This window comes from Erpetoichthys calabaricus, chromosome 4 (genome assembly GCF_900747795.2).
Source record: "Erpetoichthys calabaricus chromosome 4, fErpCal1.3, whole genome shotgun sequence".
NCBI classification, from domain to species: domain Eukaryota; kingdom Metazoa; phylum Chordata; class Cladistia; order Polypteriformes; family Polypteridae; genus Erpetoichthys; species Erpetoichthys calabaricus.
In genome coordinates, this window is record NC_041397.2 from 308,936,298 (window position 1) to 308,959,207 (window position 22,910).

At 41.2% G+C, this 22,910-nt stretch overlaps 2 protein-coding genes across 2 annotated transcripts in view; both read right to left on the bottom strand.

The window, feature by feature from the left end:
• The window catches only part of LOC114641304 (olfactory receptor 5F1-like), a 31,078-nt gene extending 19,740 nt beyond the window's left edge, over positions 1-11,338 (bottom strand). The window contains exon 1 of the mRNA XM_028790374.2: positions 11,273-11,338. The gene's annotated coding sequence lies outside the window, so the exon portion shown is untranslated. The remainder of the gene's footprint in view (positions 1-11,272) is intronic.
• LOC114641306 (olfactory receptor 5F1-like) lies at positions 5,730-7,513 on the bottom strand. Its single transcript, XM_028790375.1, has 2 exons — positions 7,509-7,513; positions 5,730-6,708 (listed from the first exon to the last, which is right to left on the bottom strand). Exons 1-2 carry the CDS (start codon positions 7,511-7,513, stop codon positions 5,730-5,732), a joined length of 984 nt encoding a protein of 327 aa, XP_028646208.1.
• Positions 11,339-22,910: the final 11,572 nt, after the last annotated feature.

Genomic DNA, 22,910 nt, shown 5'->3' on the forward strand with positions numbered 1-22,910 from the left:
AACAAAGTTGTAAGCATCCATACATGTACATGTACGTAGTTCTTGTTTGTACGTTCGCCATACGCGTGTGCAGCACAATAAAAGTCATAATGACATTTTAATATGTTACTTATAGCACGTCCCATCTTGATTGCACATGTATAGGGCATGTTCCTGTAATGGGACCAGACGGTTATTAGGACCAAAATGATCCCGATGTAGTCCGATTAAGTGGAATCGACTGTAATAGCAACAGTTCAGAAAAAAAAAACCAAAATCACTCAGATGGTTAAAGGATGACCCCCTCCTAAAAAATCCTTGGAAATTCAATCAGATGTAATTAATCACCTTCTCCATTGCACACTGAGCTAATTGTTTTCCACCTGTGCTCAGTTGTAATCCTTGTGGTCAGTTTTGCTATTCCTGGAGCTCTCCAGTGCTTGGAAGTGCAACTGAAAGCAAAGAATGAGCTATGGGGGGCAAGGCACTGTCAAAAGATCTCAGGGATAAAGTTGTGGACAAGCACAAGACAGGAGATGGATGCAAAAAGTCTCAAAGGCTTTATCAATCCCTAGAATCCCACAGTAAAATCAATCATCAAGAAGCAGAAAGTGTTTGGTGCTACTGGATCAGGAGGAAACTGGTCAGAGAGGCTACCAAGAGGCTTACGGAAACTTTCAAGCAGTCACAGGAATTTCTTGCAAAGAGTGGTGTGTGTGTGATAACAAAATCACAAATGCTCCACAAATGTGGCTTGTATGGGAGGGATGCAAGAAACGAAAACACATTAAGACTCGATTGAGCTTTGCCAAAACACACCTTGAAGATTCTGAGGCCAAATGGAAAAAAAGTGTTATGGTCAGATGAGACCAAAAATTGAACTATTTGGCCACAATGTCAAATGGTATATCTGATGGAAAGCCAATATGGCTCATCATCCAAAGAACAAACCAGACCTAGAGTAGAGCATGGAGGTGGTATCATCCTGTTTTGGATGTTTCTCTGCAGCAGAGACTGGGGCATTTGTCAAGATAGAAGGAAAAATGGAGGGGACATCAAATTATTGGGAAAACCTGCTGCCCTCCACCACAAAGTTGTCAATGGGAAGAAGGTTCACCTACCAATGTGACAATGACCCGAAGCACACAGCAAAAGTGACCACACAGTGGCTGAAGGAGAAGAAGGTGAACGTCCTCATCAGAACCCAATTGAAAATCTGTGGAATGATTTGAAGATTGCAGTCCTCCAACGGTCCTCAAATGGTTGCCATCCAATTTGACTGAACCTGAATTTTTCTATAAAGACGAGTGGGCAAATATTGCACAGTATAAATGTACAAAGTTGGTAGAAGACTCAAGACGGTAATCAAAGCAAAAGCAGGTTCCACAAAGTACTGACACAGAGGAGGTGATCCTTTAACCATCTCAGTTCTTTTTATTTTTTGTTTTTTTTTTTGACCATTGCTATTATATGAGGTGTGACAATTTAATTCCCAGAATGGCCGAGTAGCGTCACCCGTGACCTAATTGTATTGAAATGACATAGTATCGTGTTTGAACATGTTTGAACTAATAAATTGCAAGCTGATAGAGCCAGTTGTTAGTTAGCTATTGGGAAGGTAATAGATATCTGCGTGTACCCTTTGGCAAAAAAATAGGTGATCAAAATTTAGATCACTGTATTAATAGTAAATTTTGTGTGAAAATCGGCAATTACGCTACTGAAACGTTACAACTGTTGCAAGTGGCATATGGTTAAGATGCTATGAAAAAGTCGAGTGTGTTTGAGTGGCATAAGAGGTTCAAGAATGGGAGAGAAAATGTGATGGAGTATACAATGGAAATCCCTGGGTTCACCGTGCCCTAAAATAGCATGCATGTTGCACTCACAGTTTAAGACCATGCTGGTGTATTTCTTCGATCACAAAGGAATAGTCCTCAAAGAATTTATTGAACAGGGACAAATAATCCACCAACAATGATGTTTAGAGGTCCTGAAGAGATTACGAGATTCTGTTAGAAGGAGAAGACCCAAATTGTGGACTGATAAGTGGATCATTCATCATAACGATGCACCAAGTTACACTGCACTCACTGTGAGAGACTTTCTGGTCAAAAAAAGTAATTACCCAATTAGATCATCCTGCTTATTCACCTGACTTAGCTCCCTGTAATTTCTGGCTGGCCATTTCCAAAATTAAAAGCTACGCTGAAAGGACGAACATTTTCTAACATGACTGATATCCAACAGAATGTGACACAGCTGCTGAACAGTATTCTGGAAAATGAGTTCCATGCCTGCTTCCAGAAATTGGGAACACCATTTAAGTCAGTGTACAGATGCACAAGGGGAGTACTTTGAAGGCAACAGTAGCCACCAGTGTACAGTTCACCATGAATATTTTTTAAAGGTGCATTCCTGGAATTAAATTGTCACACCTTGTATCTGTCACTGTGTGTTATAAGATGCATTGAGTAAATACAGCTAGAAAAATATTTTTGTGCGTGTCTTTATTTCAGGCTGCAAAGTAACAAATTGTGAATATTTTGAAGGGGGGTTGGGTTTTCTATACCCACTGTACAACCCTGTCCTCACCTATGGTCACAAGCTGTGGGTAATGACCAAAGGAAAGAGTTCACAAGTACAAGCTGCAGGGTGGCTTCGCTGAAACCGTATGATAGTATAAGAAGCTCAGCAATCAGCCTGAGGGTAGATTCACTGTTCCTTCGGTGGACTGGGCACATCGTAAGGATGCTGCTTCCCAAGAACTACTCTGGGGCAGAGACTCTGAACCAAACCTGGGCAATGCAGGAGAGATTATATCTCTGGGCTGGTGTGGGAACTCGTGGGAATTCCCCAGGAAGAGCTGGCATCTGTAACTGGAGAAAGGGAAGTCTGGACCAAGTTGTTTGAGCTACTGCCATTGTGACCCTCACTAGGAAAAGTGTTTGAGAAGATGAGATGAGATGTTGAGATATTCCTTCAGGACTAACTTACAAACTAACCTTTTAATTGATTATCTTTTCTAATGGCAATGATTTACACCCACTTCTGCCTTGTGGATGATGAAATACTGGCGGACTCCATTTGAAACAGTCACCCAGTCCTGTTATGTTTCTTATCATCTTCCTGTGATGGAGGTATCATTTGACTATTTTTTTTTTCCTGACACATACAGACGTGAACAAATTTGTTGGTACCCCTCCATGAAAAAAAAGGAACCCACAATTGTCTCTGAAATAACTCAAAGCTAATAAATGAATTAGCATCACCATTGTTTAACTAAAACAGAGTTTTGACTCAAAATAATATTTCAAATAATAACACAAATAAAAATTGCATGGACAAAAGTGATTGGGATCCTTAACCTAATGTTTTGTTTTACGACTTTTAGAGTTTGTAATCACCACACACAAGTGATTCCTTGAGCTCTCCATGAGACTTCTGAGACTGTCCACGGGTACAGTGTCCATTTTAGGACATCCTCCTCCCTCCGAAAAAACTCCATCCTTCCTACTACCTTCGACAAAATATTCCTCCTCCCTGCGAGAAATCCCCAGTCACCCCTCCTCTCTCCTCCCTCCTCCCTCCTCTCTCCTCCCTCCTCCCTCCTCCATCCGCTCTCAGTTCTCCGCTGTCCGTTTTCCGCCATCCACCCTCCTATCTCCGTCATCCGCCTTCAGCTCTCCATCAAACCCCACACTCCCCCCGCCCCCTCATCGACATTTTCGTTAATGAAGTGACGTAATACTTCAGCTCCACCTTCTTCACAAGTTCATTAACCATGCCGCCCGCATACAAACTTAAAAGGTTTAAATAAAACAGAAATATATACCTTTATTTTTAACTTCCTTAACTTGTGGAGGGTGTATCCTGTAGCAAAGCCCTAACTTTTTTCACGAAAGCCCCTTTCAGTCAATAAGCCTTAAAAACAGGTGTAAAGATATTGACAACAAGCAACGCAAACCCACCAAGACATGGAATCGTTTAAATCAAGGCGCTGTGCTACCTTATTCCAGATCGGTCCTAAGGCGTTCGTATTTTTCAAAGCAGTTCTGGTTTCCATCTGCATCTGTAGCTGAGTTGAAAAACACCATCCCATACTATTAGTTAACGATTAACACATTTCTATATGTATTGTAAGCATACAATACAACTGATAATATGTTGCGCTTATTTATCTGGTGTACCGACATTTTTGCGTGGTTTGTGCCCTTCAGAATGAAAAAAGTTTGCATTTACCTTTTTAATAAAAGGCGAGCTTTTAAGCCTGAAAAATCACACCGTAAATGCACACGTTTAATTGCACATGTGTTAATATGTATGCTTAAACAATATTAAAAGACACTCAACAATTAACGTCATTTACTTTCGTTCCCACGTTTGAGTCGTGCTGTAAATTCTTACTGTGAAATATAATTGACAAATAATTTGGTTAATGAACTTGTGAAGAAGGTGGAGCTGAAGTATTACGTCACTTCATTAACGAAAATGTCGATGAGGGGGCGGGGGGAGTGTGGGGTTTGATGGAGAGCTGAAGGCGGATGACGGAGATAGGAGGGTGGATGGCGGAAAACGGACATCGGAGAACTGAGAGCGGATGGAGGAGGGAGGAGGGAGGAGAGAGGAGGAGGAGGGAGGAGGGGTGACTGGGGATTCCTCGCAGGGAGGAGGAATATTTTATCGAAGGTAGTAGGAAGGATGGAGTTTTTTCGGAGGGAGGAGGATGTCCTAAAATGGACACTGTACACGGGTCGTTTGGTCCACTCATCCTGAGCAAATGGCTCCAGCCGGGTCAGGTTTGAAGGTGGTCTTCTCCAGACGGCATGTTTCAGTTCTTTTCATAGATGTCTGATGGGATTCTAATAAGGGCTCATAGAAGGCCACTTGTCAATAGACCAATGTTCTGTTCTTAGCCATTCTCAGGTGCTTTTAGGTGTGTGTTTTGGCTCCTTATCCTGTTGGAAGATCCATGGCCTGCTACTGAGACTGAGCTTTCTGGCACTGGGCAGTATGTTTTGGTCCATAGAGTGTCTTGATGTTCTTGAGGTTTCAGTGTTCCCTGCACAGACTCAAGACACCTCATGACAGATGCAGCAAAGTATCAAAACATCACTTAACCTCCTCCATGTTTCACAGATAGGTTTGGCGTTCTGTTCTTTGAAAAATTCATTGTTCATCTGTGGACATGGAGCTGATGTGATTTGTCAAAAACCTTCAGTTTCATCTCATCTGTCCAAAGGAGATTCTTCCAGAAGCATTGTTGCTTATCAATATGCATTTCAGTAAATTCCAGTTTGGCCTTTTTATATTTTTTCGTTCAACAATGGAGTCTTCCTGGGTCTCCTTCCACTGGGCCCGATGTCACTCCAAAAGCGACCGATGGTGCGATCAGACACTGATGGACTTGACCTGGGAGTTTAGCTTATATGTCTTTGGAAGTTGTCCTTTTTATTTTTCTACCATTCTCAATATCCTTCTGCTCATTCTTCCTACAAACCCATGTGATGAGACAAACATTTTATGTATAACAACTTTCACTTGTTTTGACAAATATTTTATTCTAATACATTAATTGTTTATTCCTGTAGCACAAAATTAATTTATTATGTATACAATAAAAGATTATACATTTCAATGAGGTGCAGTTAGAGGATATTTATCATCATCACGATATTGTGAACGATTATTTTAAAATTCTCAACTGATTTAAGTATTATGTCAGGTCGGTTGTTATTTCTTCTCTAAGGTTATGTACGGTTGGTGATTTCAGGAGTCGTTCTCTTTCCAGTAAAAATTTTCTTTATTGCATTTTTCATTTCCTTGTTCCTAAAGCTGTAGATGATAGGATTGATCATTGGCGGGAGGATAGTAGCGACTACAACCAGAGTGTTGTAGGTTTCTGTTGACAGCTTCAGTCCAAATCCAGGAAGCGTGAAAGCGATCAGCAGGGGTACATAAAAAAGCAACACCACAAGCAGGTGTGTGACGAGGACATCGAACACTTTCTTATTGCTTTCAGCCGAGGAGATCTTAAGCGCTGCATGGGCAATCTTGCCATAAGAAATGAGGATTATTGTCAAAGTACCACAACCATTTATACTTGCGATTGTTGAGACCAAACTTAAGTATTTAGGATTGTCATTGCAAGAAATGTAAACTATGTTGGCAAAATCACAGAAACAGTAAGGCAGGACATTAGTACGACAAAAAGAAAGTTCACTGAAGAATATCAAAAATACAGTCATTATTATGCCAGAGATAATGTTGGACACTAACATGCCTACCCACACAGTTCTACCCGTCACAAGCTGAGGGTATCTCAACGGGTAAATGACTGCGACATAGCGGTCAAACGCCATAAGAGTGAAGAGATAGACTTCTACAATCTCAAGATGAAAGACCAAGAACATCTGAACCAAGCAGGCACCATACGGTACTGGAGATGTGTCAAATAGAAGAAGAGCCATCATTTTAGGGATGAGGTTAGTGTTGTGTAGCACATCTATAAGAGCAAGGATAGCAATGAAAAAAAACATAGGAGTGTGGAGCTGGTGGTTCAAGATTATTACCAGGAGGACCAAAAGGTTTCCAGAAAGTGTTGCCAGATAAACGATGGCCAAGGCAGCAACTGTAACGCTTCTAATTTCAGGTTTGATTTCACAGTGCAGCACAAACTCCGACACAAAGATAGTTGCATTGCTCATCTCTTTTGGTTCCTTCTTTAAACTGTAACAATAAAAAAAACAATGTGAGACATGCATTTAGTTGCAGTATCTTGTACAGTAAAGGAGTAAGTGACTGAATAATGCAAACAAGTACATTAGTTCTTGATTTTATGTAATACATTCATCACATATGTGCGTCTGTGGATCACTCTTTGGGTTCATCTGAGGTATGTACTACCACCCTGAATTGAGAGGGGTGCCGCCGCTAACTTGCGATCCTCTGCCTAAAAATCCTGCAACTAGTGGAAGTAGGCATTCTTTGCTAAACAGAACACACCACAGGATGGGACGGAGCTCCTATCTGGTGATCAAAGGACAACCAAATACCTAACCTGATGGCTTTTCTTTTCGTTTGGACTTTTCTGTTATCCTTTCGCACTTAGTAGACATTTTTCTTTTCCTCTACTGTAATGACATCACTCGGGGTTTGTCACTTAGTGACCTACAGTCACCCGTCCATCCAATATCCAACCCGCTATATCCTAACTACAGGGTCACAGGGGTCTGCTGGAGCCAATCCCATCCAACACAGGACACAAGGCAGGAAACAAACCCTGGGCATGGCAGGACCCACCCAGCCCACCGCAGGACCTACAGTCATGTCTGTACAAAACAAGAACAATGTCAGGGTAAATTAAAAGCAAACAATAATTCTTTTTTATACAATCAAAAGATTTAATGGAAATATATTTTTAAACCTGCATATTCAAAAATGTGGGAAAATAGTCCTGAAAACCTAATGAGAAAAAAATATCAGAAGCCTGAAAAAAAATGATATTTTTCTTTTCATAATTTACTTACCCCATGTGGGTTGTAGTGACGGCTAGGAAAAAAATGTAATCTTGAGTTAAGTCAGTGTTTCTCAACCTTTAAGTATTTGCGACCCGAGTTTTCATAACAGTTTTAATCTCGCCCCCCCTAACGTTTTTTGAAAGGAGCCCAATAATACCAATTTGTTCTTTTTTAATTAATGATATATCATAGATGCATATTTTATTATACCTACTTAACTTTTATTGACATTTATCTAACTCTATATTTATTTTTCTAGTATCAGAATGTAGTTTAAGTTAATTTGTTTGGTTTCAATAGATGTATTTTTTCATATTTTAGATTCTTGTTTTCTTTTTTTCACATCTTCACGCACCCCCTTTTTGTTACTTCGCAACCCCCTAGGTGGGCCCACCCCACAGTTTGAGAACCACTGAGTTAAGTATAGAGGTAAGAGATAAGTAACTGACCGATTGAATGTTAGTCGAAAGTGATTAGTGCTGGAAAAGTTCACGTTACTCATGTACACATGTCAAGTAATCCAGTTGTATTCTCAAAAGAGACAAAATGCATGCATTTTTACTAAAATGTTGTTTTATGAATTCTTATAGAAAATCAGACCAAATGAGCTTTTGAATTGAAGACCCATCCTCTTCCCCTCATTCATTGGTCAAGAGTCCTGACTTCAATTCATTTTGAGTAACGTGAGATTTTTCTACAGATGTTTTAAACAAAAGCGAGTGCCGTTGTGAACAAAGCAGCAAGTCTTCTCTCTGACACACTAACACTGAGGACGTTCAGCCAATGAATTATTCAGCAGAAATGCGTGAAGAAACACATCTGGAGGTCCTTTATAAGATCTACAGTATCTATTATATAGTGTCTTTCACATCTATCTATCTGTCTCTTATATAGTGTATTTCACATCTATCTATCTATCTATCTATCTATCTATCTATCTATCTATCTATCTATCTATCTATCTATCTATCTATCTATCTATCTTTTGTTTGCTGTTGTCCTGTAATCATCACCATTGACTCACATTCTATCAGAAACTTTATTATTTCTGATCTGCATGACAACATAAAGTTTAACAATTTTCTTGTCCATCACTTCAAAGTACAAAGGGTAAATATGAAATTGAAAATTATCGTTTTAAAGTATAAGGTAAAGTACCCAAAACAACTGGAATTGCAAAAAAAAAAAAAAATACTTACTGAAACTGTTGTCTCCTTCAAAGTACTCTGTGAATGAATACACTTGTCCCAATGGTTTTCCCACTGGTGGAAAAAATTTTTGGAATTGCTGAAGAGGAACGTTGTCCAAGGCCAGCAGTGATTTTTCTTTGACTTCCTCCACGGTTCAAAAACTCTTTCCTTGGAGTTCTTTTTTCTTATGCGGGAACAAGAAAGAGTCTCACGGAGCAAAGATCAGGCGAGTAGGGAGGGTGGCAAGAACTCCAAGACACACAAACCAATTCAGAAATCTCTTCAATTGTCCAATGACGATCTTTGTAAATTGCATTGTGAATTTTTTCGAGATTTTTGTCGTTCCCAATTGTGGAAGGTTGGTCAGATCCGGATTTGTCTTCAAGTGACATTTCCCCTCGTTTGAAATGTGAAAACCACTTTTAATTAAAGTTTTTTCTTTAAAGAAGTTTCAATCATCACTACAGTTTTGGCAGCTATTTTCCCTAAGAAATAACAAAACTGAACGCAGATTCGTTGTTCTTTATGATAACCCATCACAAAAATCGCAGAACATGTTTAATAATCACCAAGAAAAACTGACATAGAATTCTGTATGCACAATACAGAGCAACACCACAGACTGACACAGAAAACTATAAGTATGCTACACTTACAGCGGTGAAATTCACATCTAAGTCGAGATTGCGCGTCAGGTACAGATTCCAGTTATTTTTGGGTACCCCCTCGTATGTTAGGGGTTAGTGAATAAGTGAAGTTTGTGAGGATTTTCCAGGATATGTATGAGGTAGTGAGGACTCAAGTTAGAAGTAGTGTTGGGTAACAGACAAGACCTCAGTTCAAGCAGGTCTGCACCAGGGATCTTCTTGAAGAGCTTACCTGTCTGATCTTCTTATGAATGTGTTGAGACATGAGGTAAAAGACCAGTGTCCCTGATGTAGGCTTTGTGCTGATGACATTGTGATAAGTAGCAACAGAAAAGAGGAAGTGGAGAGGAAGTGGGAGGAATGGAGAAGGGCTTTAGAAGATAGGGACTGAATTTAAATATGAAGAATACAGAATATTTGAGGTTTAATGATGATCAGGATTTAGATGTTAGTCTGCTTAGAGAGCGGATAAATTTAAACATCTAGGATCCATAGTAGAGCAAGATGAAAATTAAAAGCAGAGATAACCCTTTGAGTGCGGTGTGTGTGGACCAATTGGAAGAAGGTATCAGGAGTATTGTGTGATTGAAGAATTAAGGCTCAGGATAAAGGTAAGATGGTGGTAGGACCAGCAATGATGTATGGAGCTGAGACATGGGCAATAAAGGGAACACAGCAGGAGAAGAAGTTGGTTGTGCCAGAAATGAGAATGTGGAGATGGATGTGTGAAGTTATAAAACAGGACAGAATAAGAAATGAGACAATCAGAAGATCAAGAAAAGTGGGAAAGATAATGAAGAAAGTACAGGAAAGTAGGTTGGAGTGGTGTGGACATGTGATGAGGAAGGATGATGAATATGTGAGCTAAAAGAATGATGGGAATGGAATTACAGGGTAAAAGAAATTGAGAGATCCGAAAGCAGAAATGGGCGGATACAGAATACAGAATGGATACTGGGGAGGAAATCCAGGACCGATCTGTTTGGAGGTTGATCAAGGACATCAACCCCACATATGTCAGTTTACAACCTGCTTAATCCAGACCAGGGTTACAGTTGATGGCTGGAGCCATTCAGCTAGCATAGCATGCAAGGCAGAAAGAAACCCTGGACAGGGCACTAGTCCATTGCAGGGCTCAACCCCACACAGAGGTGGGAAACAAAGAAGTAGAAGAAGATGGTATATTTGTTATGTTCTAAGAATGCTTATTTTAATTCAGGAGGGCATATCACTAATTCAGGAAAGCCAGATCACCCAAGAGAAAACCCACCCAGACATGGAGAAAATGTACCCATCCATCATGGGCAACAAATGGGATGAAGGATTCAAACCCAGAACACTGGATCTTTGAATCAGCCTCACTAACCATTGTGCTTCTAATTTGCCATTATTGAATATTTATCGATATGAATCAATGATATGTAACACCATGCAACTTAAGTACTTAGCCATTTTCTGAAGGTGCTTCCCAATCCTGGCATGATGCAGAGTGCTGCCCTTCACCCATGTACTGTAAATCATAACTGCTAATTCCAATACGGGACTGCAGTGGGTTGGCATTAATTGTGGCAGCATTATAGAACCAAATCCTTGATGGTCCTTGTCACACTGACCTAGTCTGTATTTAGCAAGCAATGTAACGTGCAAATATTTGGAATTCTGGAGGAGAACCCATATGGACCCTAGAAGAACCTGCAAAGTCCACACAGACAGTGACTGAGATTTGAGTTCACTCTCCTAGAGTTGTTAAACTGCCCTATAAATCAGTCTTTACTTTGAGAACACTCCCAGCAGGCTCCTTACAAAATACAGAATTGGTGAAGAATGAACAGAGCAATAATCATAAAAATAAATGATAAACAAGAGTGTTTTTCAGAAATAATAAATTATGACTTCAACCTCAGCTTTACGAGTTAGTGTTTAGCTTGTTACATACCTTCAGAATGAAATCCTTTCAAAACGGCCAGGGCACTCTTCCTTCCAATGTTGGTTTAAGTCCGATGTCAGCTAACAAGTTCAACATACACACAAGCTTTGTTCATTTATTTTACAACAAATTTATTTGATCTCAATTTTAAATAGTTAAGTCAGCACTTTAGCTTTGCCACGCTTTTTGAATTCTTCTGTTTAAGCTACACGTATATTGCATTTATTTAACAATGGTGCTGATGATAAAACGTTTCCTACTTCCTAAATTCACAAGCCTCATGTCAAGTTTATGTATCATGGAAGCTTTCTGTCCTTCCCTTTGGAAATCTTTACATAAACAGCACAGGCATGAAGTCCTCAGGGATCACAGCTGAAGCTCTCTGCAGATTTCCACATTTAAAGCTGTTGCAAGCCTACACTTTAAAAAAATGGACACAAATCTACCAGCACTTCATCCTAATTAGAACTGGGTAGCCCAATTAAAGGAGCTCATTGTTATCAACATCATTTGGGCTACCTTATCCAAGGCTGTGTACAAGATCAGAATACATTATGGTTGTGTTTATGTATTTCTTTTTCTTTTTTTTTATACTAGCTCGCTTTTTTTTATACTAGCTCGCTTTGCTTGCCAACTCCTGAGTTTGTTTTTCCGGAAATATAATTTACAATTGTTTTTATCACGGGAATTGTTACATATGCATTATGTTCACTTTTACTTTAAAACTTCAGTAAAAACAATATTTGGAATTAACTTTTCTGATATAATTTTTTATGGTCTTCCACTGTTAAATTTTCATCTGCTGTTATCTGTTTCTTTTCATCTGATTTTTCTATTTCTTCTGGAAGTCCAAATTGCTGCATCGTTAAATCTTCTGCTTCTAACATTTCTTTGATGATCAAAAGAGCCGTTTTTTTCATTCGACTTTTCGATAATGTTCCTTTGAATGCTTTCCATAATTGTAAAGCATCAACTTCACCCGTCATAATTAAGTAGACGAAGAAGAGTATTCATTTGTCAGACATCATTAAAGAAGCAGCATCAGACATCATTTCAAACATATAGTCGTCTAATTTACATAACCCAGCTGCTCGTGCCGCTTCTTGAAAAGTATCGTACTTAGTTCCATCTATAATTATAACATCTTCATATGACGTTGCTCCTTTCGATTCACGTAACAACAATTTTAAATGAAACCATTCAATTTCTTTAGGTGATTCAATATTTAATCGAGCAACACTTTTGCAATTAATTTTTCTTGGATGCCACACTCTTTTTTGTTACTGCCATGTGTAATGTTGAGGAATTTGTGCATACGTATATGCTTTTGCATCTGTTTTATTAAGTTCAAAATAAGCCAATAATTTTGTATTTCTGTTTTTCGCTACCTCTAAAGCTTCTGCTTCTTTGTCCTCTTTAAATTGAATCATATTCTGATCTGGTAAATGAATCGGTAATAATGATAACGCCGACTCCATATTTCAATTTTTTTCTGACGATTTCAATAGTTTCTAGGAGCCCGGGCTTTTTACAGCACAGGCTTACACATCTAGACTATAATAATCTTGAATTAGCTGAAATTAAAGATACAGCAGGAAGACTTGTGTCTTTTTAAAATGAGGACTAGAGCTGATGCTTGTTGACAGGAGCATTGAATGAATGAACATAAAAGAAAAAGAACCGGCCATCGTCATTGGTAAAGACGCTATTATGGAGCTACTTAATGTCAGCTGCTTTGAACACACACTCACTTTTGTATTGCAGCCTGTTCCAAAAACTGTCTGCTGGATTTGCTGAGTGAGGTGCATTGTTGGGTTGCTTATCTTTAGTGTCTCTTATTGTTACAGATAAAAACTGCTATTTAGTCTGTTACTTTTTGGGCACGAGGTGACTTAAACAGAGGCTCGGTAGGCCGTCTGCAGTGCAGATTGTTTAGGCTCTACTCATTTGGATGACAACTGAGACATAACGTTCTGGGAGACGTCGGGATAAATGATTTCTGAAATTGATTGTGTTACAGACTCACCTCGACGCACAGCTTGGACTCTGGAACCAATCTCCTTGAGAGGGGCTGGACTCTATACCACTCTGGAGTTGCCCCCGGTGAGAGGCGCCCGGGTGTGGGTATACTTATTGCCCCCCGACTTGGAGCCTATACATTGGGGTTTACTCCGGTGGACGAGAGGGTAGCCTCCCTTCGCCTTCGGGTGGGGGGACGGGTCCTAACTGTCGTTTGTGCGTATGCACCAAACAGCAGTTCGAGTACCCACCCTTTTTGGAGTCCTGGAGGGGGTGCTAGAGGGGCATACCTTCTGGGGACTCCCTCGTTCTGCTGGGAGACTTCAATGCTCACGTGGGCAATGACAGTGAGACCTGGAAGGGGCGTGATTGGGAGGAATGGCCCCCCGATCTGAACCCGAGTGGTGTTTTGTTATTGGACTTCTGTGCTCGTCACGGATTGTCCATAACGAACACCATGTTCAAGCATAGGGGTGTTCACATGTGCACTTGGCACCAGGACACCCTAGGCCTCAGTTCGATGATTGACTTTGTGGGTGTGTCGTCGGACTTGCGGCCACATGTCTTGGACACTCGGGTGAAGAGAGGGGCGGAGCTGTCAACTGATCACCACCTGGTGGTGAGTTGGCTTCGATGGTGGGGGAGGATGCCGGTCAGGTGTGGTAGGCCCAAACGTGTTGTGAGGGTCTGCTGGGAACATCTGGCAGAGCCCCCTGTCAGAAGTAGCTTCAACTCCCACCTCCGGCTGAACTTCAACCACATCCCGAGGGAGGTGGGGGACATTGAGTCCGAATGGGCCATGTTCCGTGCCTCTATTGTTGAGGCGGCTGACCGGAGCTGTGGCAGTAAGGTGGTCGGTGCCTGTCGTGGCGGCAATCCCCGAACCCGTTGGTGGACACCGACGGTGAAGAATGCCGTCAAGCTGAAGAAGGAGTCCTACAGGACCCTTTTGTCCTGTGGGACCCTGGAGGCAGCTGATAGGTACCAGCAGGCCAAGCGGAATGCGGCTTTGGTGGTTGCTGAGGCAAAAAACTCGGGCATGGGAGGAGTTTGGGGAGGCCATGGAGAATGACTTTCGGACGGCTTCGAGGAGATTCTGGTCCACCATCCGGCGTCTCAGGAAGGGGAAGCAGTGCAGTGTCAACACTGTATATGGTGGGGATGGTGCGCTGCTGACCTCAACTCGGGACGTTGTGGGTCGGTGGGGGGAGTACTTCGAAGACCTCCTCAATCCCATTAACATGCCTTCCAATGAGGAAGCAGAGCTGGGGACTCAGAGGTGGGCTCCCCCATCTCTGGGGACTGAGGTCACCGAGGTGGTCAAAAAACTCCTTGGTGGCAGGGCCCCGGGGTGGATGAGATACGCCCGGAGTTCCTCAAGGCTCTGGATGTTGTAGGACTGTCTTGGTTGACACGCCTCTGCAACATCGCATGGACATCAGGGCAGTGCCTCTGGATTGGCAGACCGGGTGGTGGTCCCCCTCTTTAAGAAGGGGGATCGGAGGGTGTGTTCCAACTACAGAGGAATCACACTCCTCAGCCTCCCTGGAAAAGTCTATTCAGGGGTCCTGGAGAGGAGGGTCCGTTGGACAGTCGAGCCTCGGATTCAGGAGGAACAGTGTGGTTTTCGTCCTGGTCGCGGAACAGTGGACCAGCTCTGTACCCTTAGCAGGGTCCTGGAGGGTGCATGGGAGTTTGCCCAACCAGTCTACATGTGTTTTTGTGGACTTGGAAAAGGCATTGACCGTGTCCCTCGGGGAATCCTGTGGGGGGTACTCCGAGAGTATGGGGTACCGCCCCCCTGATAAGGGCTGTTCGATCCCTGTACGATCGGTGCCAGAGCTTGGTCGCATTGCCGGCAGTAAGTTGAACCTGTTTCCAGTGAGAGTTGGACTCAGCCAGGGCTGCCCTTTGTCACCGATTCTGTTCATAACTTTTATGGACAGAATTTCTAGGCGCAGCCAGGGGTGTTGAGGGGGTCCGGTTTGTGGGCTCAGGATTGGGTCACTGCTTTTTGCAGATGATGTTGTCCTGTTTGCTTCATCAGGCCGTGATCTTCAGCTCTCTCTGGATCGGTTCGCAGCCGAGTGTGAAGCGGCTGGATGAGAATCAGCACCTCCAAATCCAAGACCATGGTCCTCAGCCTGAAAAGGGTGGAGTGCCCTCTCAGGGTTGGTAGCGAGATCCTGCCCCAAGTGGAGGAGTTCAAGTATCTCGGGGGTCTTGTTCACGAGTGAGGGAAGAATGGAGCGTGAGATCGACAGGCGGATCGGTGCGGCATCCGCAGTAATGCGGCTCTGCATCGGTCTGTCGTGGTGAAAAAGGAGCTGAGCCGCAAGGCGAAGCTCTCAATTTACCAGTCGATCTATGTTCCTACCCTCATCTATGGTTATGAACTATGGGTAGTGACCGAAAGAACGAGATCGCGAATACATGCGGCTGAAATGAGTTTCCTCCGCAGGGTGTCTGGGCTTTCCCTTAAAGATAAGGTGAGAAGCTCAGTCATCCGAGAGGGGCTCAGAGTAGAGCCGCTGCTCCTCCGCATTGAGAGGAGTCAGATGAGGTGGCTCGGGCATCTGATCAGGATGCCTCCTGGACGCCTCCCTGGTGAGGTGTTCTGGGCACGTCTAACCGGGAGGAGGCCCCGGGGAAGACCCAGGACACGCTGGAGGGACTATGTCTCTCGACTGGCCTGGGAACGCCTTGGGATTCTCCCGGAAAGAGCTAGAAGAAGTGGCTGGGAGAGGGAAGTCTGGGCATCTCTGCTCAAGCTGCTGCCCCCGTGACCCGACCTCGGATAAGCGGGAGACAATGGATGGATGGATGGATGGATTGTGTTACAACAATAATTAACTTCTGAGCTACCATCTTACATATGACTTTGTTTTAATCCAGTTTTTCTTTACCAATGCACCGTTTGATTCTGGAGGTAGAGCACACATCTGATTTAAGTGTCTAAGAGGCTGATTTCGGTTAAAGAGGATACATCATTTCATGCCAAGTAATTAAGTGCTTGTTCCATAGAAAGCTTAAACAGGTGCAATAGTGCCATCTACTTGATCGGATGCCAAAAACAAAGATAGATCTACATATAGCAATTGAATAGGATAGAGATTCACAAGATCGATCTTGAGACTTTAAGAATCAATATTGGATTGTTTAACACTAGAATCCCTGAAGCCTACGAAAAAATCCATAATCCTGGCCACCTTAAATTCCTTCGCACCTCGTCATCAGCATCTTTTGTTTTGTAAATGTGTTGATCAGCACAAGCAGCAAGTAGCCTGCTGTCCCATCCCCCCCTTGACGAAGCTCAACTCAGGCAAAAAGTTCTTCCAGCTCAAGCCTTGATTATCTGAGTGTGAGGTGCCCGGAGTTATATAGGATAAATAATATATCGCCATTTGGAACACATGAATTTCATGTGTGTTCTGTGTCTACAACGATCTGGGTAAATGTAGGATGAAAGGAAATGCGAGAAATGCAAGAAATGTTGAACACGTAGCTAAAACAAAGTTTTCGCATATTATAGCATTAACGACAAAATTTTGACATGAAGTGTATAATGTGTGAAGACTGAAGTGTAAATATCAAATAAACACTTTCTCCAAAGGTACACATATAACAAAACAAGTGCTCTTTTAACAAGAATATAATCGAAGAAAAGAAATTCATTAGGGTTACAATGCTGACACAACCACTTGGGTGGTGCAGCGATAAGAACTGCAGACTCATAATCAAGAGGTCGTGGGTTCGATCCTGGCCTCTTCCCAGAATTAACATTTTGCTTAGTGAGCTGCTTAATTGTTACTATTACACAATAAAACATACATTTGATTTGAGGCTGTAACAGCCAGTGTAAATGTGTGGCACTTGTAAAGGTTAGCATTTTTTTTTCTTTTATTCATTTTTATTCTCTCTAGTCACATCATGCTCCCCCCAATCTGACACTGCTGTTTTCAACTAAAGATCAGAATACATTATGGATGTTTCCATATACTTTTATTATTTTCAAATTAGCCTCCAAAGAGTTTAAATTACTTTCTGAAAATCACACAGTGAATCAAAAGCTGAAATTGCGCTATCTGCCATGGATTTTACACTTGAAACGGCTTATAATTTTTAAGTTCTGTTGTTGTGGCTTGCTTGTTATGTCAAGCGGCCTCTGTATCCTGTTGTTCTCAGTTCCTTCTGACAGTACTGCCCCTAAAAAATATGAATATCCTAAGATGAGATGTACAAGTCCTGGTTGTATTGAACAATAAATACTTCCCTTACAAACTGTATCTTGATAGCATATTATTTCACTAATCTTCAATACATATTCAATTAAAGAAAAACAAAAAAGTGTTCAGACACATGCTGCAGCATGCCATAAAACCACTTCAGTATTTAAATAGATAGGTAGATAGACAGTCGCGTTTCTTGACACACCTCTGCTGAATAGTTATCTGAAAGGCCACCGTGCTGGTGTGTCAGAGAGAGGATGTGCAGCATTGTTCATAATGGCACTCCGTTTTGTTTTCATTATCTCCTTCACCGCTACCTCCAGCAGGTCCAGAGAGCATCCCATAACTGAGTCTGCCCATTTAATTAGTTTGTTGAATCAGTGATCTTTTCTTTCAGTGAAGTTACCAGCCCAGTACACTACAGCATAGAAACTTGCACTAGTCATTACAGGGTTGTAGGAGATGTGAAGGATGTGACTTCCCACATTAAAGGAATGCAATCTCTTAAGGAAGTAGAGTCCGCTCTGCCCATTCTTTTGTAGCTCATTTGTGTTATGAGATCAGTCCTACTTGTTATTAATGTGGAAGCCAAGTACAGTGCACCACATTCTCTCCTTGATCTTTGATGTGGAGACAGTCAATAATCCGTTCCTTGGTTTTTGCTGATGTTAAATTGCAGACAATTCTCAAAGTTTTCCCCCTGACTCCTCTTCTCTGTCTCATCTCCCTTGTCAATACACCCCTTAAATGCAGAGTACCCGTGTATAGTTTATTTAAAAAAAATACACTTACCCACATTGTAAGTGAAGCAGATCTCTGAGAAACAGCTACGGTGTTGGTATGGAGGCATGCCACAGGTGGAAAAACTGCCAGCAGGTACAACACGGGTGAAAAGACCTGTCACTTGTGTTGATCCTTGAGATCCTGGAGTTACATGGTGCCATACCAGGGAAGGACATTCGTTTGGCTTTGTGAGTCACAGCAGAGTAACCTGCTGATAATGGAGGTACATATGTATTTTCTTTGATTCAGTGTCTCCACTTTCCACCACTGGTCTGTTCCAATGCATTACAGATGCCCAGAGTTTCAGCGTGTCCAGAGGTGGCAGTGCATCTAACTATTGTAAGTATTGCTATTGTATGTTTTTTTAAATCCTTTCTAAGGACTTTGATTAAGTATTTTGTATTGGGACAGAGGGTTTTATATGGCAAAATGTTTGTATAAAGTGACCTGCCTATTGTGACCATTGACCACCTCTCCTTGATCCCTAAGAAGAAAATTATCTTGGCTATAGTGACCAGATAAATAAAAATAATTTGGGAAAACATAAAAATATGGTCCCTTTATTCTCTGTAGGTGTAGTAAATCATGTTAGAGCTTCTCGAAGGGATAGATTTCCAGGAAATCTACTTGAATAGTCCTAACTCCCAGCCCCTCTTCTTACCTTCGTTTACTTGTGGAATTTTTGTGCCATACTGTTGCCCTGAAATCCTTGAGCCGGTTTACTAAGCCAAAAAGGTCATGGGTGAAAAAATTTATAACAATACACAAAACAATTCAGACAATTAACCCTGGACACGTTTGCTGTAAAGAAGCAATAGTGTAAGTAAAATTTATATAAGCATATGATGACAGTTTTTAATAATTTTGAACATTCATTTCCTAGATCCTTCTCATGATATGTAGGTACCTTATGAACTTTTCCCATTTTGGACTTCCCTGCTGCAAGCTTCCTAGAATGTAGCACACCAGGACCATATCTTTCCCAGATAGTGTCTTAGAGGCTTCTACAATTTGATTTTGACTTGTGCATTCTTTCTTTTTTAAATATTGTTTTGAATTTTTTTTTTTTTTCAAAAAAACAATTAAAATTAAAATATTTTTTCTTTGTTTTTTACAGCTAATATGTAATGTTTTTAATAATTATTATTACTACCAGTCATGTACATATTGTATTTGTACTACATAAGATTTGTTCAATATGGTTTCTCGAACATTTTCACTGTATAAATAGAAAATTCCTATTTTTTCTTCAATATTAGTACTTTTTTTTGTTTTTCCTTGTTTGTTAGTAATAAATAATGTTTTCATGCTTCCCTTCGAATTTTTATTCTGTAGAGTCTTGATTTTTTCTTCCATATGACCTTCTTTGGTTAAGGTGACCACCTGCCTAAGGTGACCATTTTAGGTCAGTCCTTTGAGTGGTCACTATAAGCAGGTTTTACTCTATGTATACAGTATTTTTGAACATTTAAAGCTAAAGCCCATTTGGCCCATTGCAGACCAAAGCCAGACATCAGAGTAGACAGTAAAGCTGCCTGGGAGTGAGCATTATCTGGGCAGGCTAGTAGTTAGAGTGCCTTGCTTTTTGGCTCTGTTTTAGAGGCCTCATACCATTTTGCCATTTTTTTGTGCGTGTGAATTATAACAACAGTTTACTGATGACTCACTAATCAAAGAACAGCACTCGCTAAAGTCCGTCCTCTCAACATTGATGGATAAACCTTAAAAATAATAGTTAGATAGATAGATATCGATATACCCTTGGTCTTGAAATTACAAAATTAAATTGTTAACTCTAACCCATAATAGTGTTTCAAGGTATACTGTGTTGCCAATAGGGGGCGTTGCTGGACCCCAAACTCCAGACAGAACCACACAGACAAGTTCCAAGTGCAAAAGCAAGGTTTATTGTAATTGTAATACCTTACAAAGTCTTCCTCGAAACAGCAGCACAAGCTAAATACAATTCTTTTTCTCTCTCTTCCTTTCTTCTTATCCACTCTTCCTAGATGAGTTTTGGTTGTCCTCCACACCCGACTCCAACTTGCCTGGTAGAGGCAAGTGGCCTTTTTTTTATCTGTGACCTGGGAACACTTCTGGTGGTTTGACACCGACCTCTGGAATCACTTCTGGGTCAAACAAAAATTCCTCAAAGAACCAAGCAGGGCTGCCCAATGGGACTACAGGTCCTTTATTTCCTCCTCCTTTTTCTTTACCCTAACCTTCTGTTCAGGTTGATGGACTGGAACCTATCGCAGCAGGGACGCCAGCCCATGCATGGTGGCTATTACAACTAGTACTGAAAAAGTACTGACAAAAAAAATTTTAACAAATTTTTGTGCCGGAAGTAAATAGTTGCTTTCAAGCACTTTGTGCTCAGTCGTTTATTATTATTACATCATGGAGAAACCTGCTAAGACCGATGTGTCCCAACTCCAAACTCTTTGATGTATGTTAATTTGTGTATTTCATCAGGATCAAATCACCAAAGGGGACCCCCACCTAGTCCTACCTTTATATATTTATATTAACACGTGGGAAACTCTGAGGGGAAACTCTGCACCCTTCACACTCCTTGCCATTATGCATGGAGTGTGGTAGAGCAGTGAGGTGCGCATTTGTGTCATGAAGCATGGAGCTGCGTGTGTGCAGACTGCTGGTATCTGGTCAAGGGGGAGTTATCGTTTTTGTTTCAGTACTAAGGTTCAAAACTGATACTGATACAGAAGTCAAAATTGCAGTACCGACCCAACACAAAGCCATAATGAACCAGGTGATATTTCACATTCAACTTTAGTTTGTATGTCATTTATCCACAATGAAAGCAAATAGAACATTAGGACAGTCTAGATGAGAAAAGGCCATGTAGGCCAATAAAGCTCGCCAGCCCTACCCATTTTTCTAAAAAAAACATCAAGTCGAGTTTTAAAAGTTCCTAAAGTCCTACTGTCTACCACTTTACTTGATGTTATAGTAGGTTTTGTTATTTTTAATGTCACTGTTCTCTGTGCCCACTGTTATGGACTCATTCATACAGGCAGACCAAGTATGGTACACAGGGGCCACAGCATCTTCATTTAGAATTGCTGAGCTAAGCACAGGACTAGAGAACCTAAAGACAGACTAGTATATTTCTGTCCTCTGTCAGCACATTGTCCTTGTTGGGAGAATTAGAACTGTATGTAGGCATCGTGCTATTCCTGCATTTTTGAAAGTGGGGTTTGAGTCCTTTCCTGTCCTTGTTTGGATCCAAGAGAAGGAGCCTACACATGGAGCAACCAGAATATAAGGACGGACCTACGGCCAACACTTTGAAGCTGCCGGGCGGAAGATTATGTCTTCCGTCTTAGGCCGGGTGGAAGATTATGTCTTCCGTCCGGCTAAAAATCCTTTCAGCGTGGAAAACGAAAGATGGCAGACTGCTTTGGTCAAGCTACCCACATGCCTGATATGTCTGTCATAAGCTTCCCGTTTGTAATACTGCGTAAACCCGTCAATAAAGAGCTAAATTATCCTTTTTACTTCTCGTGTAATCTTGTAACCGTCTTATTGCATGCTGGAGGGGGATAATAACTTTTTATTTATAATTATTTAAATTCAGGTTAATTAAAATGCCGCAATTCAAAAGAACACATTTCCAGAGGGCTAATGCCTCTTAAGGGAACACTTGATCACTTATTCCATGTGTCTGTGGTTCTCTTTGCGAGGAAAAACTTACTAATAACTTTAACAAGTTCCCAACTGTGTCCTTGTGTTCTTGATGAACTCATTTTAAAATATCAGTCTCGATCAACTGGACTGATTCCCTTCACAATTTTGAACACTTCAATCACTCTCCTCTTAATTTTCTTTTCCTTAAATTGTAAAGACTCATCTCCCTTAATCTTTCCTCATAACTCATCCCCTGTAGCCCCTGAATCAGCCTGGTCGCTCTTCTCTGGACCTTTTCTAGTGCTGTTATGTCCTTTTTGTAACCTGGGGACCAAAACTGCACACAGTACTCAAGATGAGGCCTCACCAGTACATTATAAAGGTTGAGCAGAACCTCCTGGGACTTGTACTACACACATCAAGGCGCTATATAACCTGACATTCTGTTAGCCTTCTTAATGGCTTCTGAACACTGTCAGGAAATCGATAGCTTAGAGTCCACTATGACTTCTAAATCCTTCTCATAAGATGTACTCTCGATTTTCAGACCTCCCATTGTGTATTCAAACCTCCCATTTTTACTTGTTATGTGTAATACTTTACATTTACTGATATTAAATTTCATCTGCCACAAATCTGCCCAAGCCTGTATGATGTCTACAAGTCCCTCTGTGATAACTCAACAGATTCCAGATTATTTAGCAATCCACCTAGCTTGGTATCTTCTGCAAAATTAACCAGATTATTATTTATACTCCTATGCAAATCATTTCTGTATATTAAAAATAGCAGCGGCTCCCTCACCTTATCATATTCTTTACTCGTCACTTATCTTACACTTTAATGCGATGAAGCAAAATGTCCTTTTATGCATAACAACTTTCACTCTTTGGATGAATATTTAATTCTAATACATAGACTGTGCATTCTTTTTGCACAGAATTCATGCAAGTATACAACAAAAT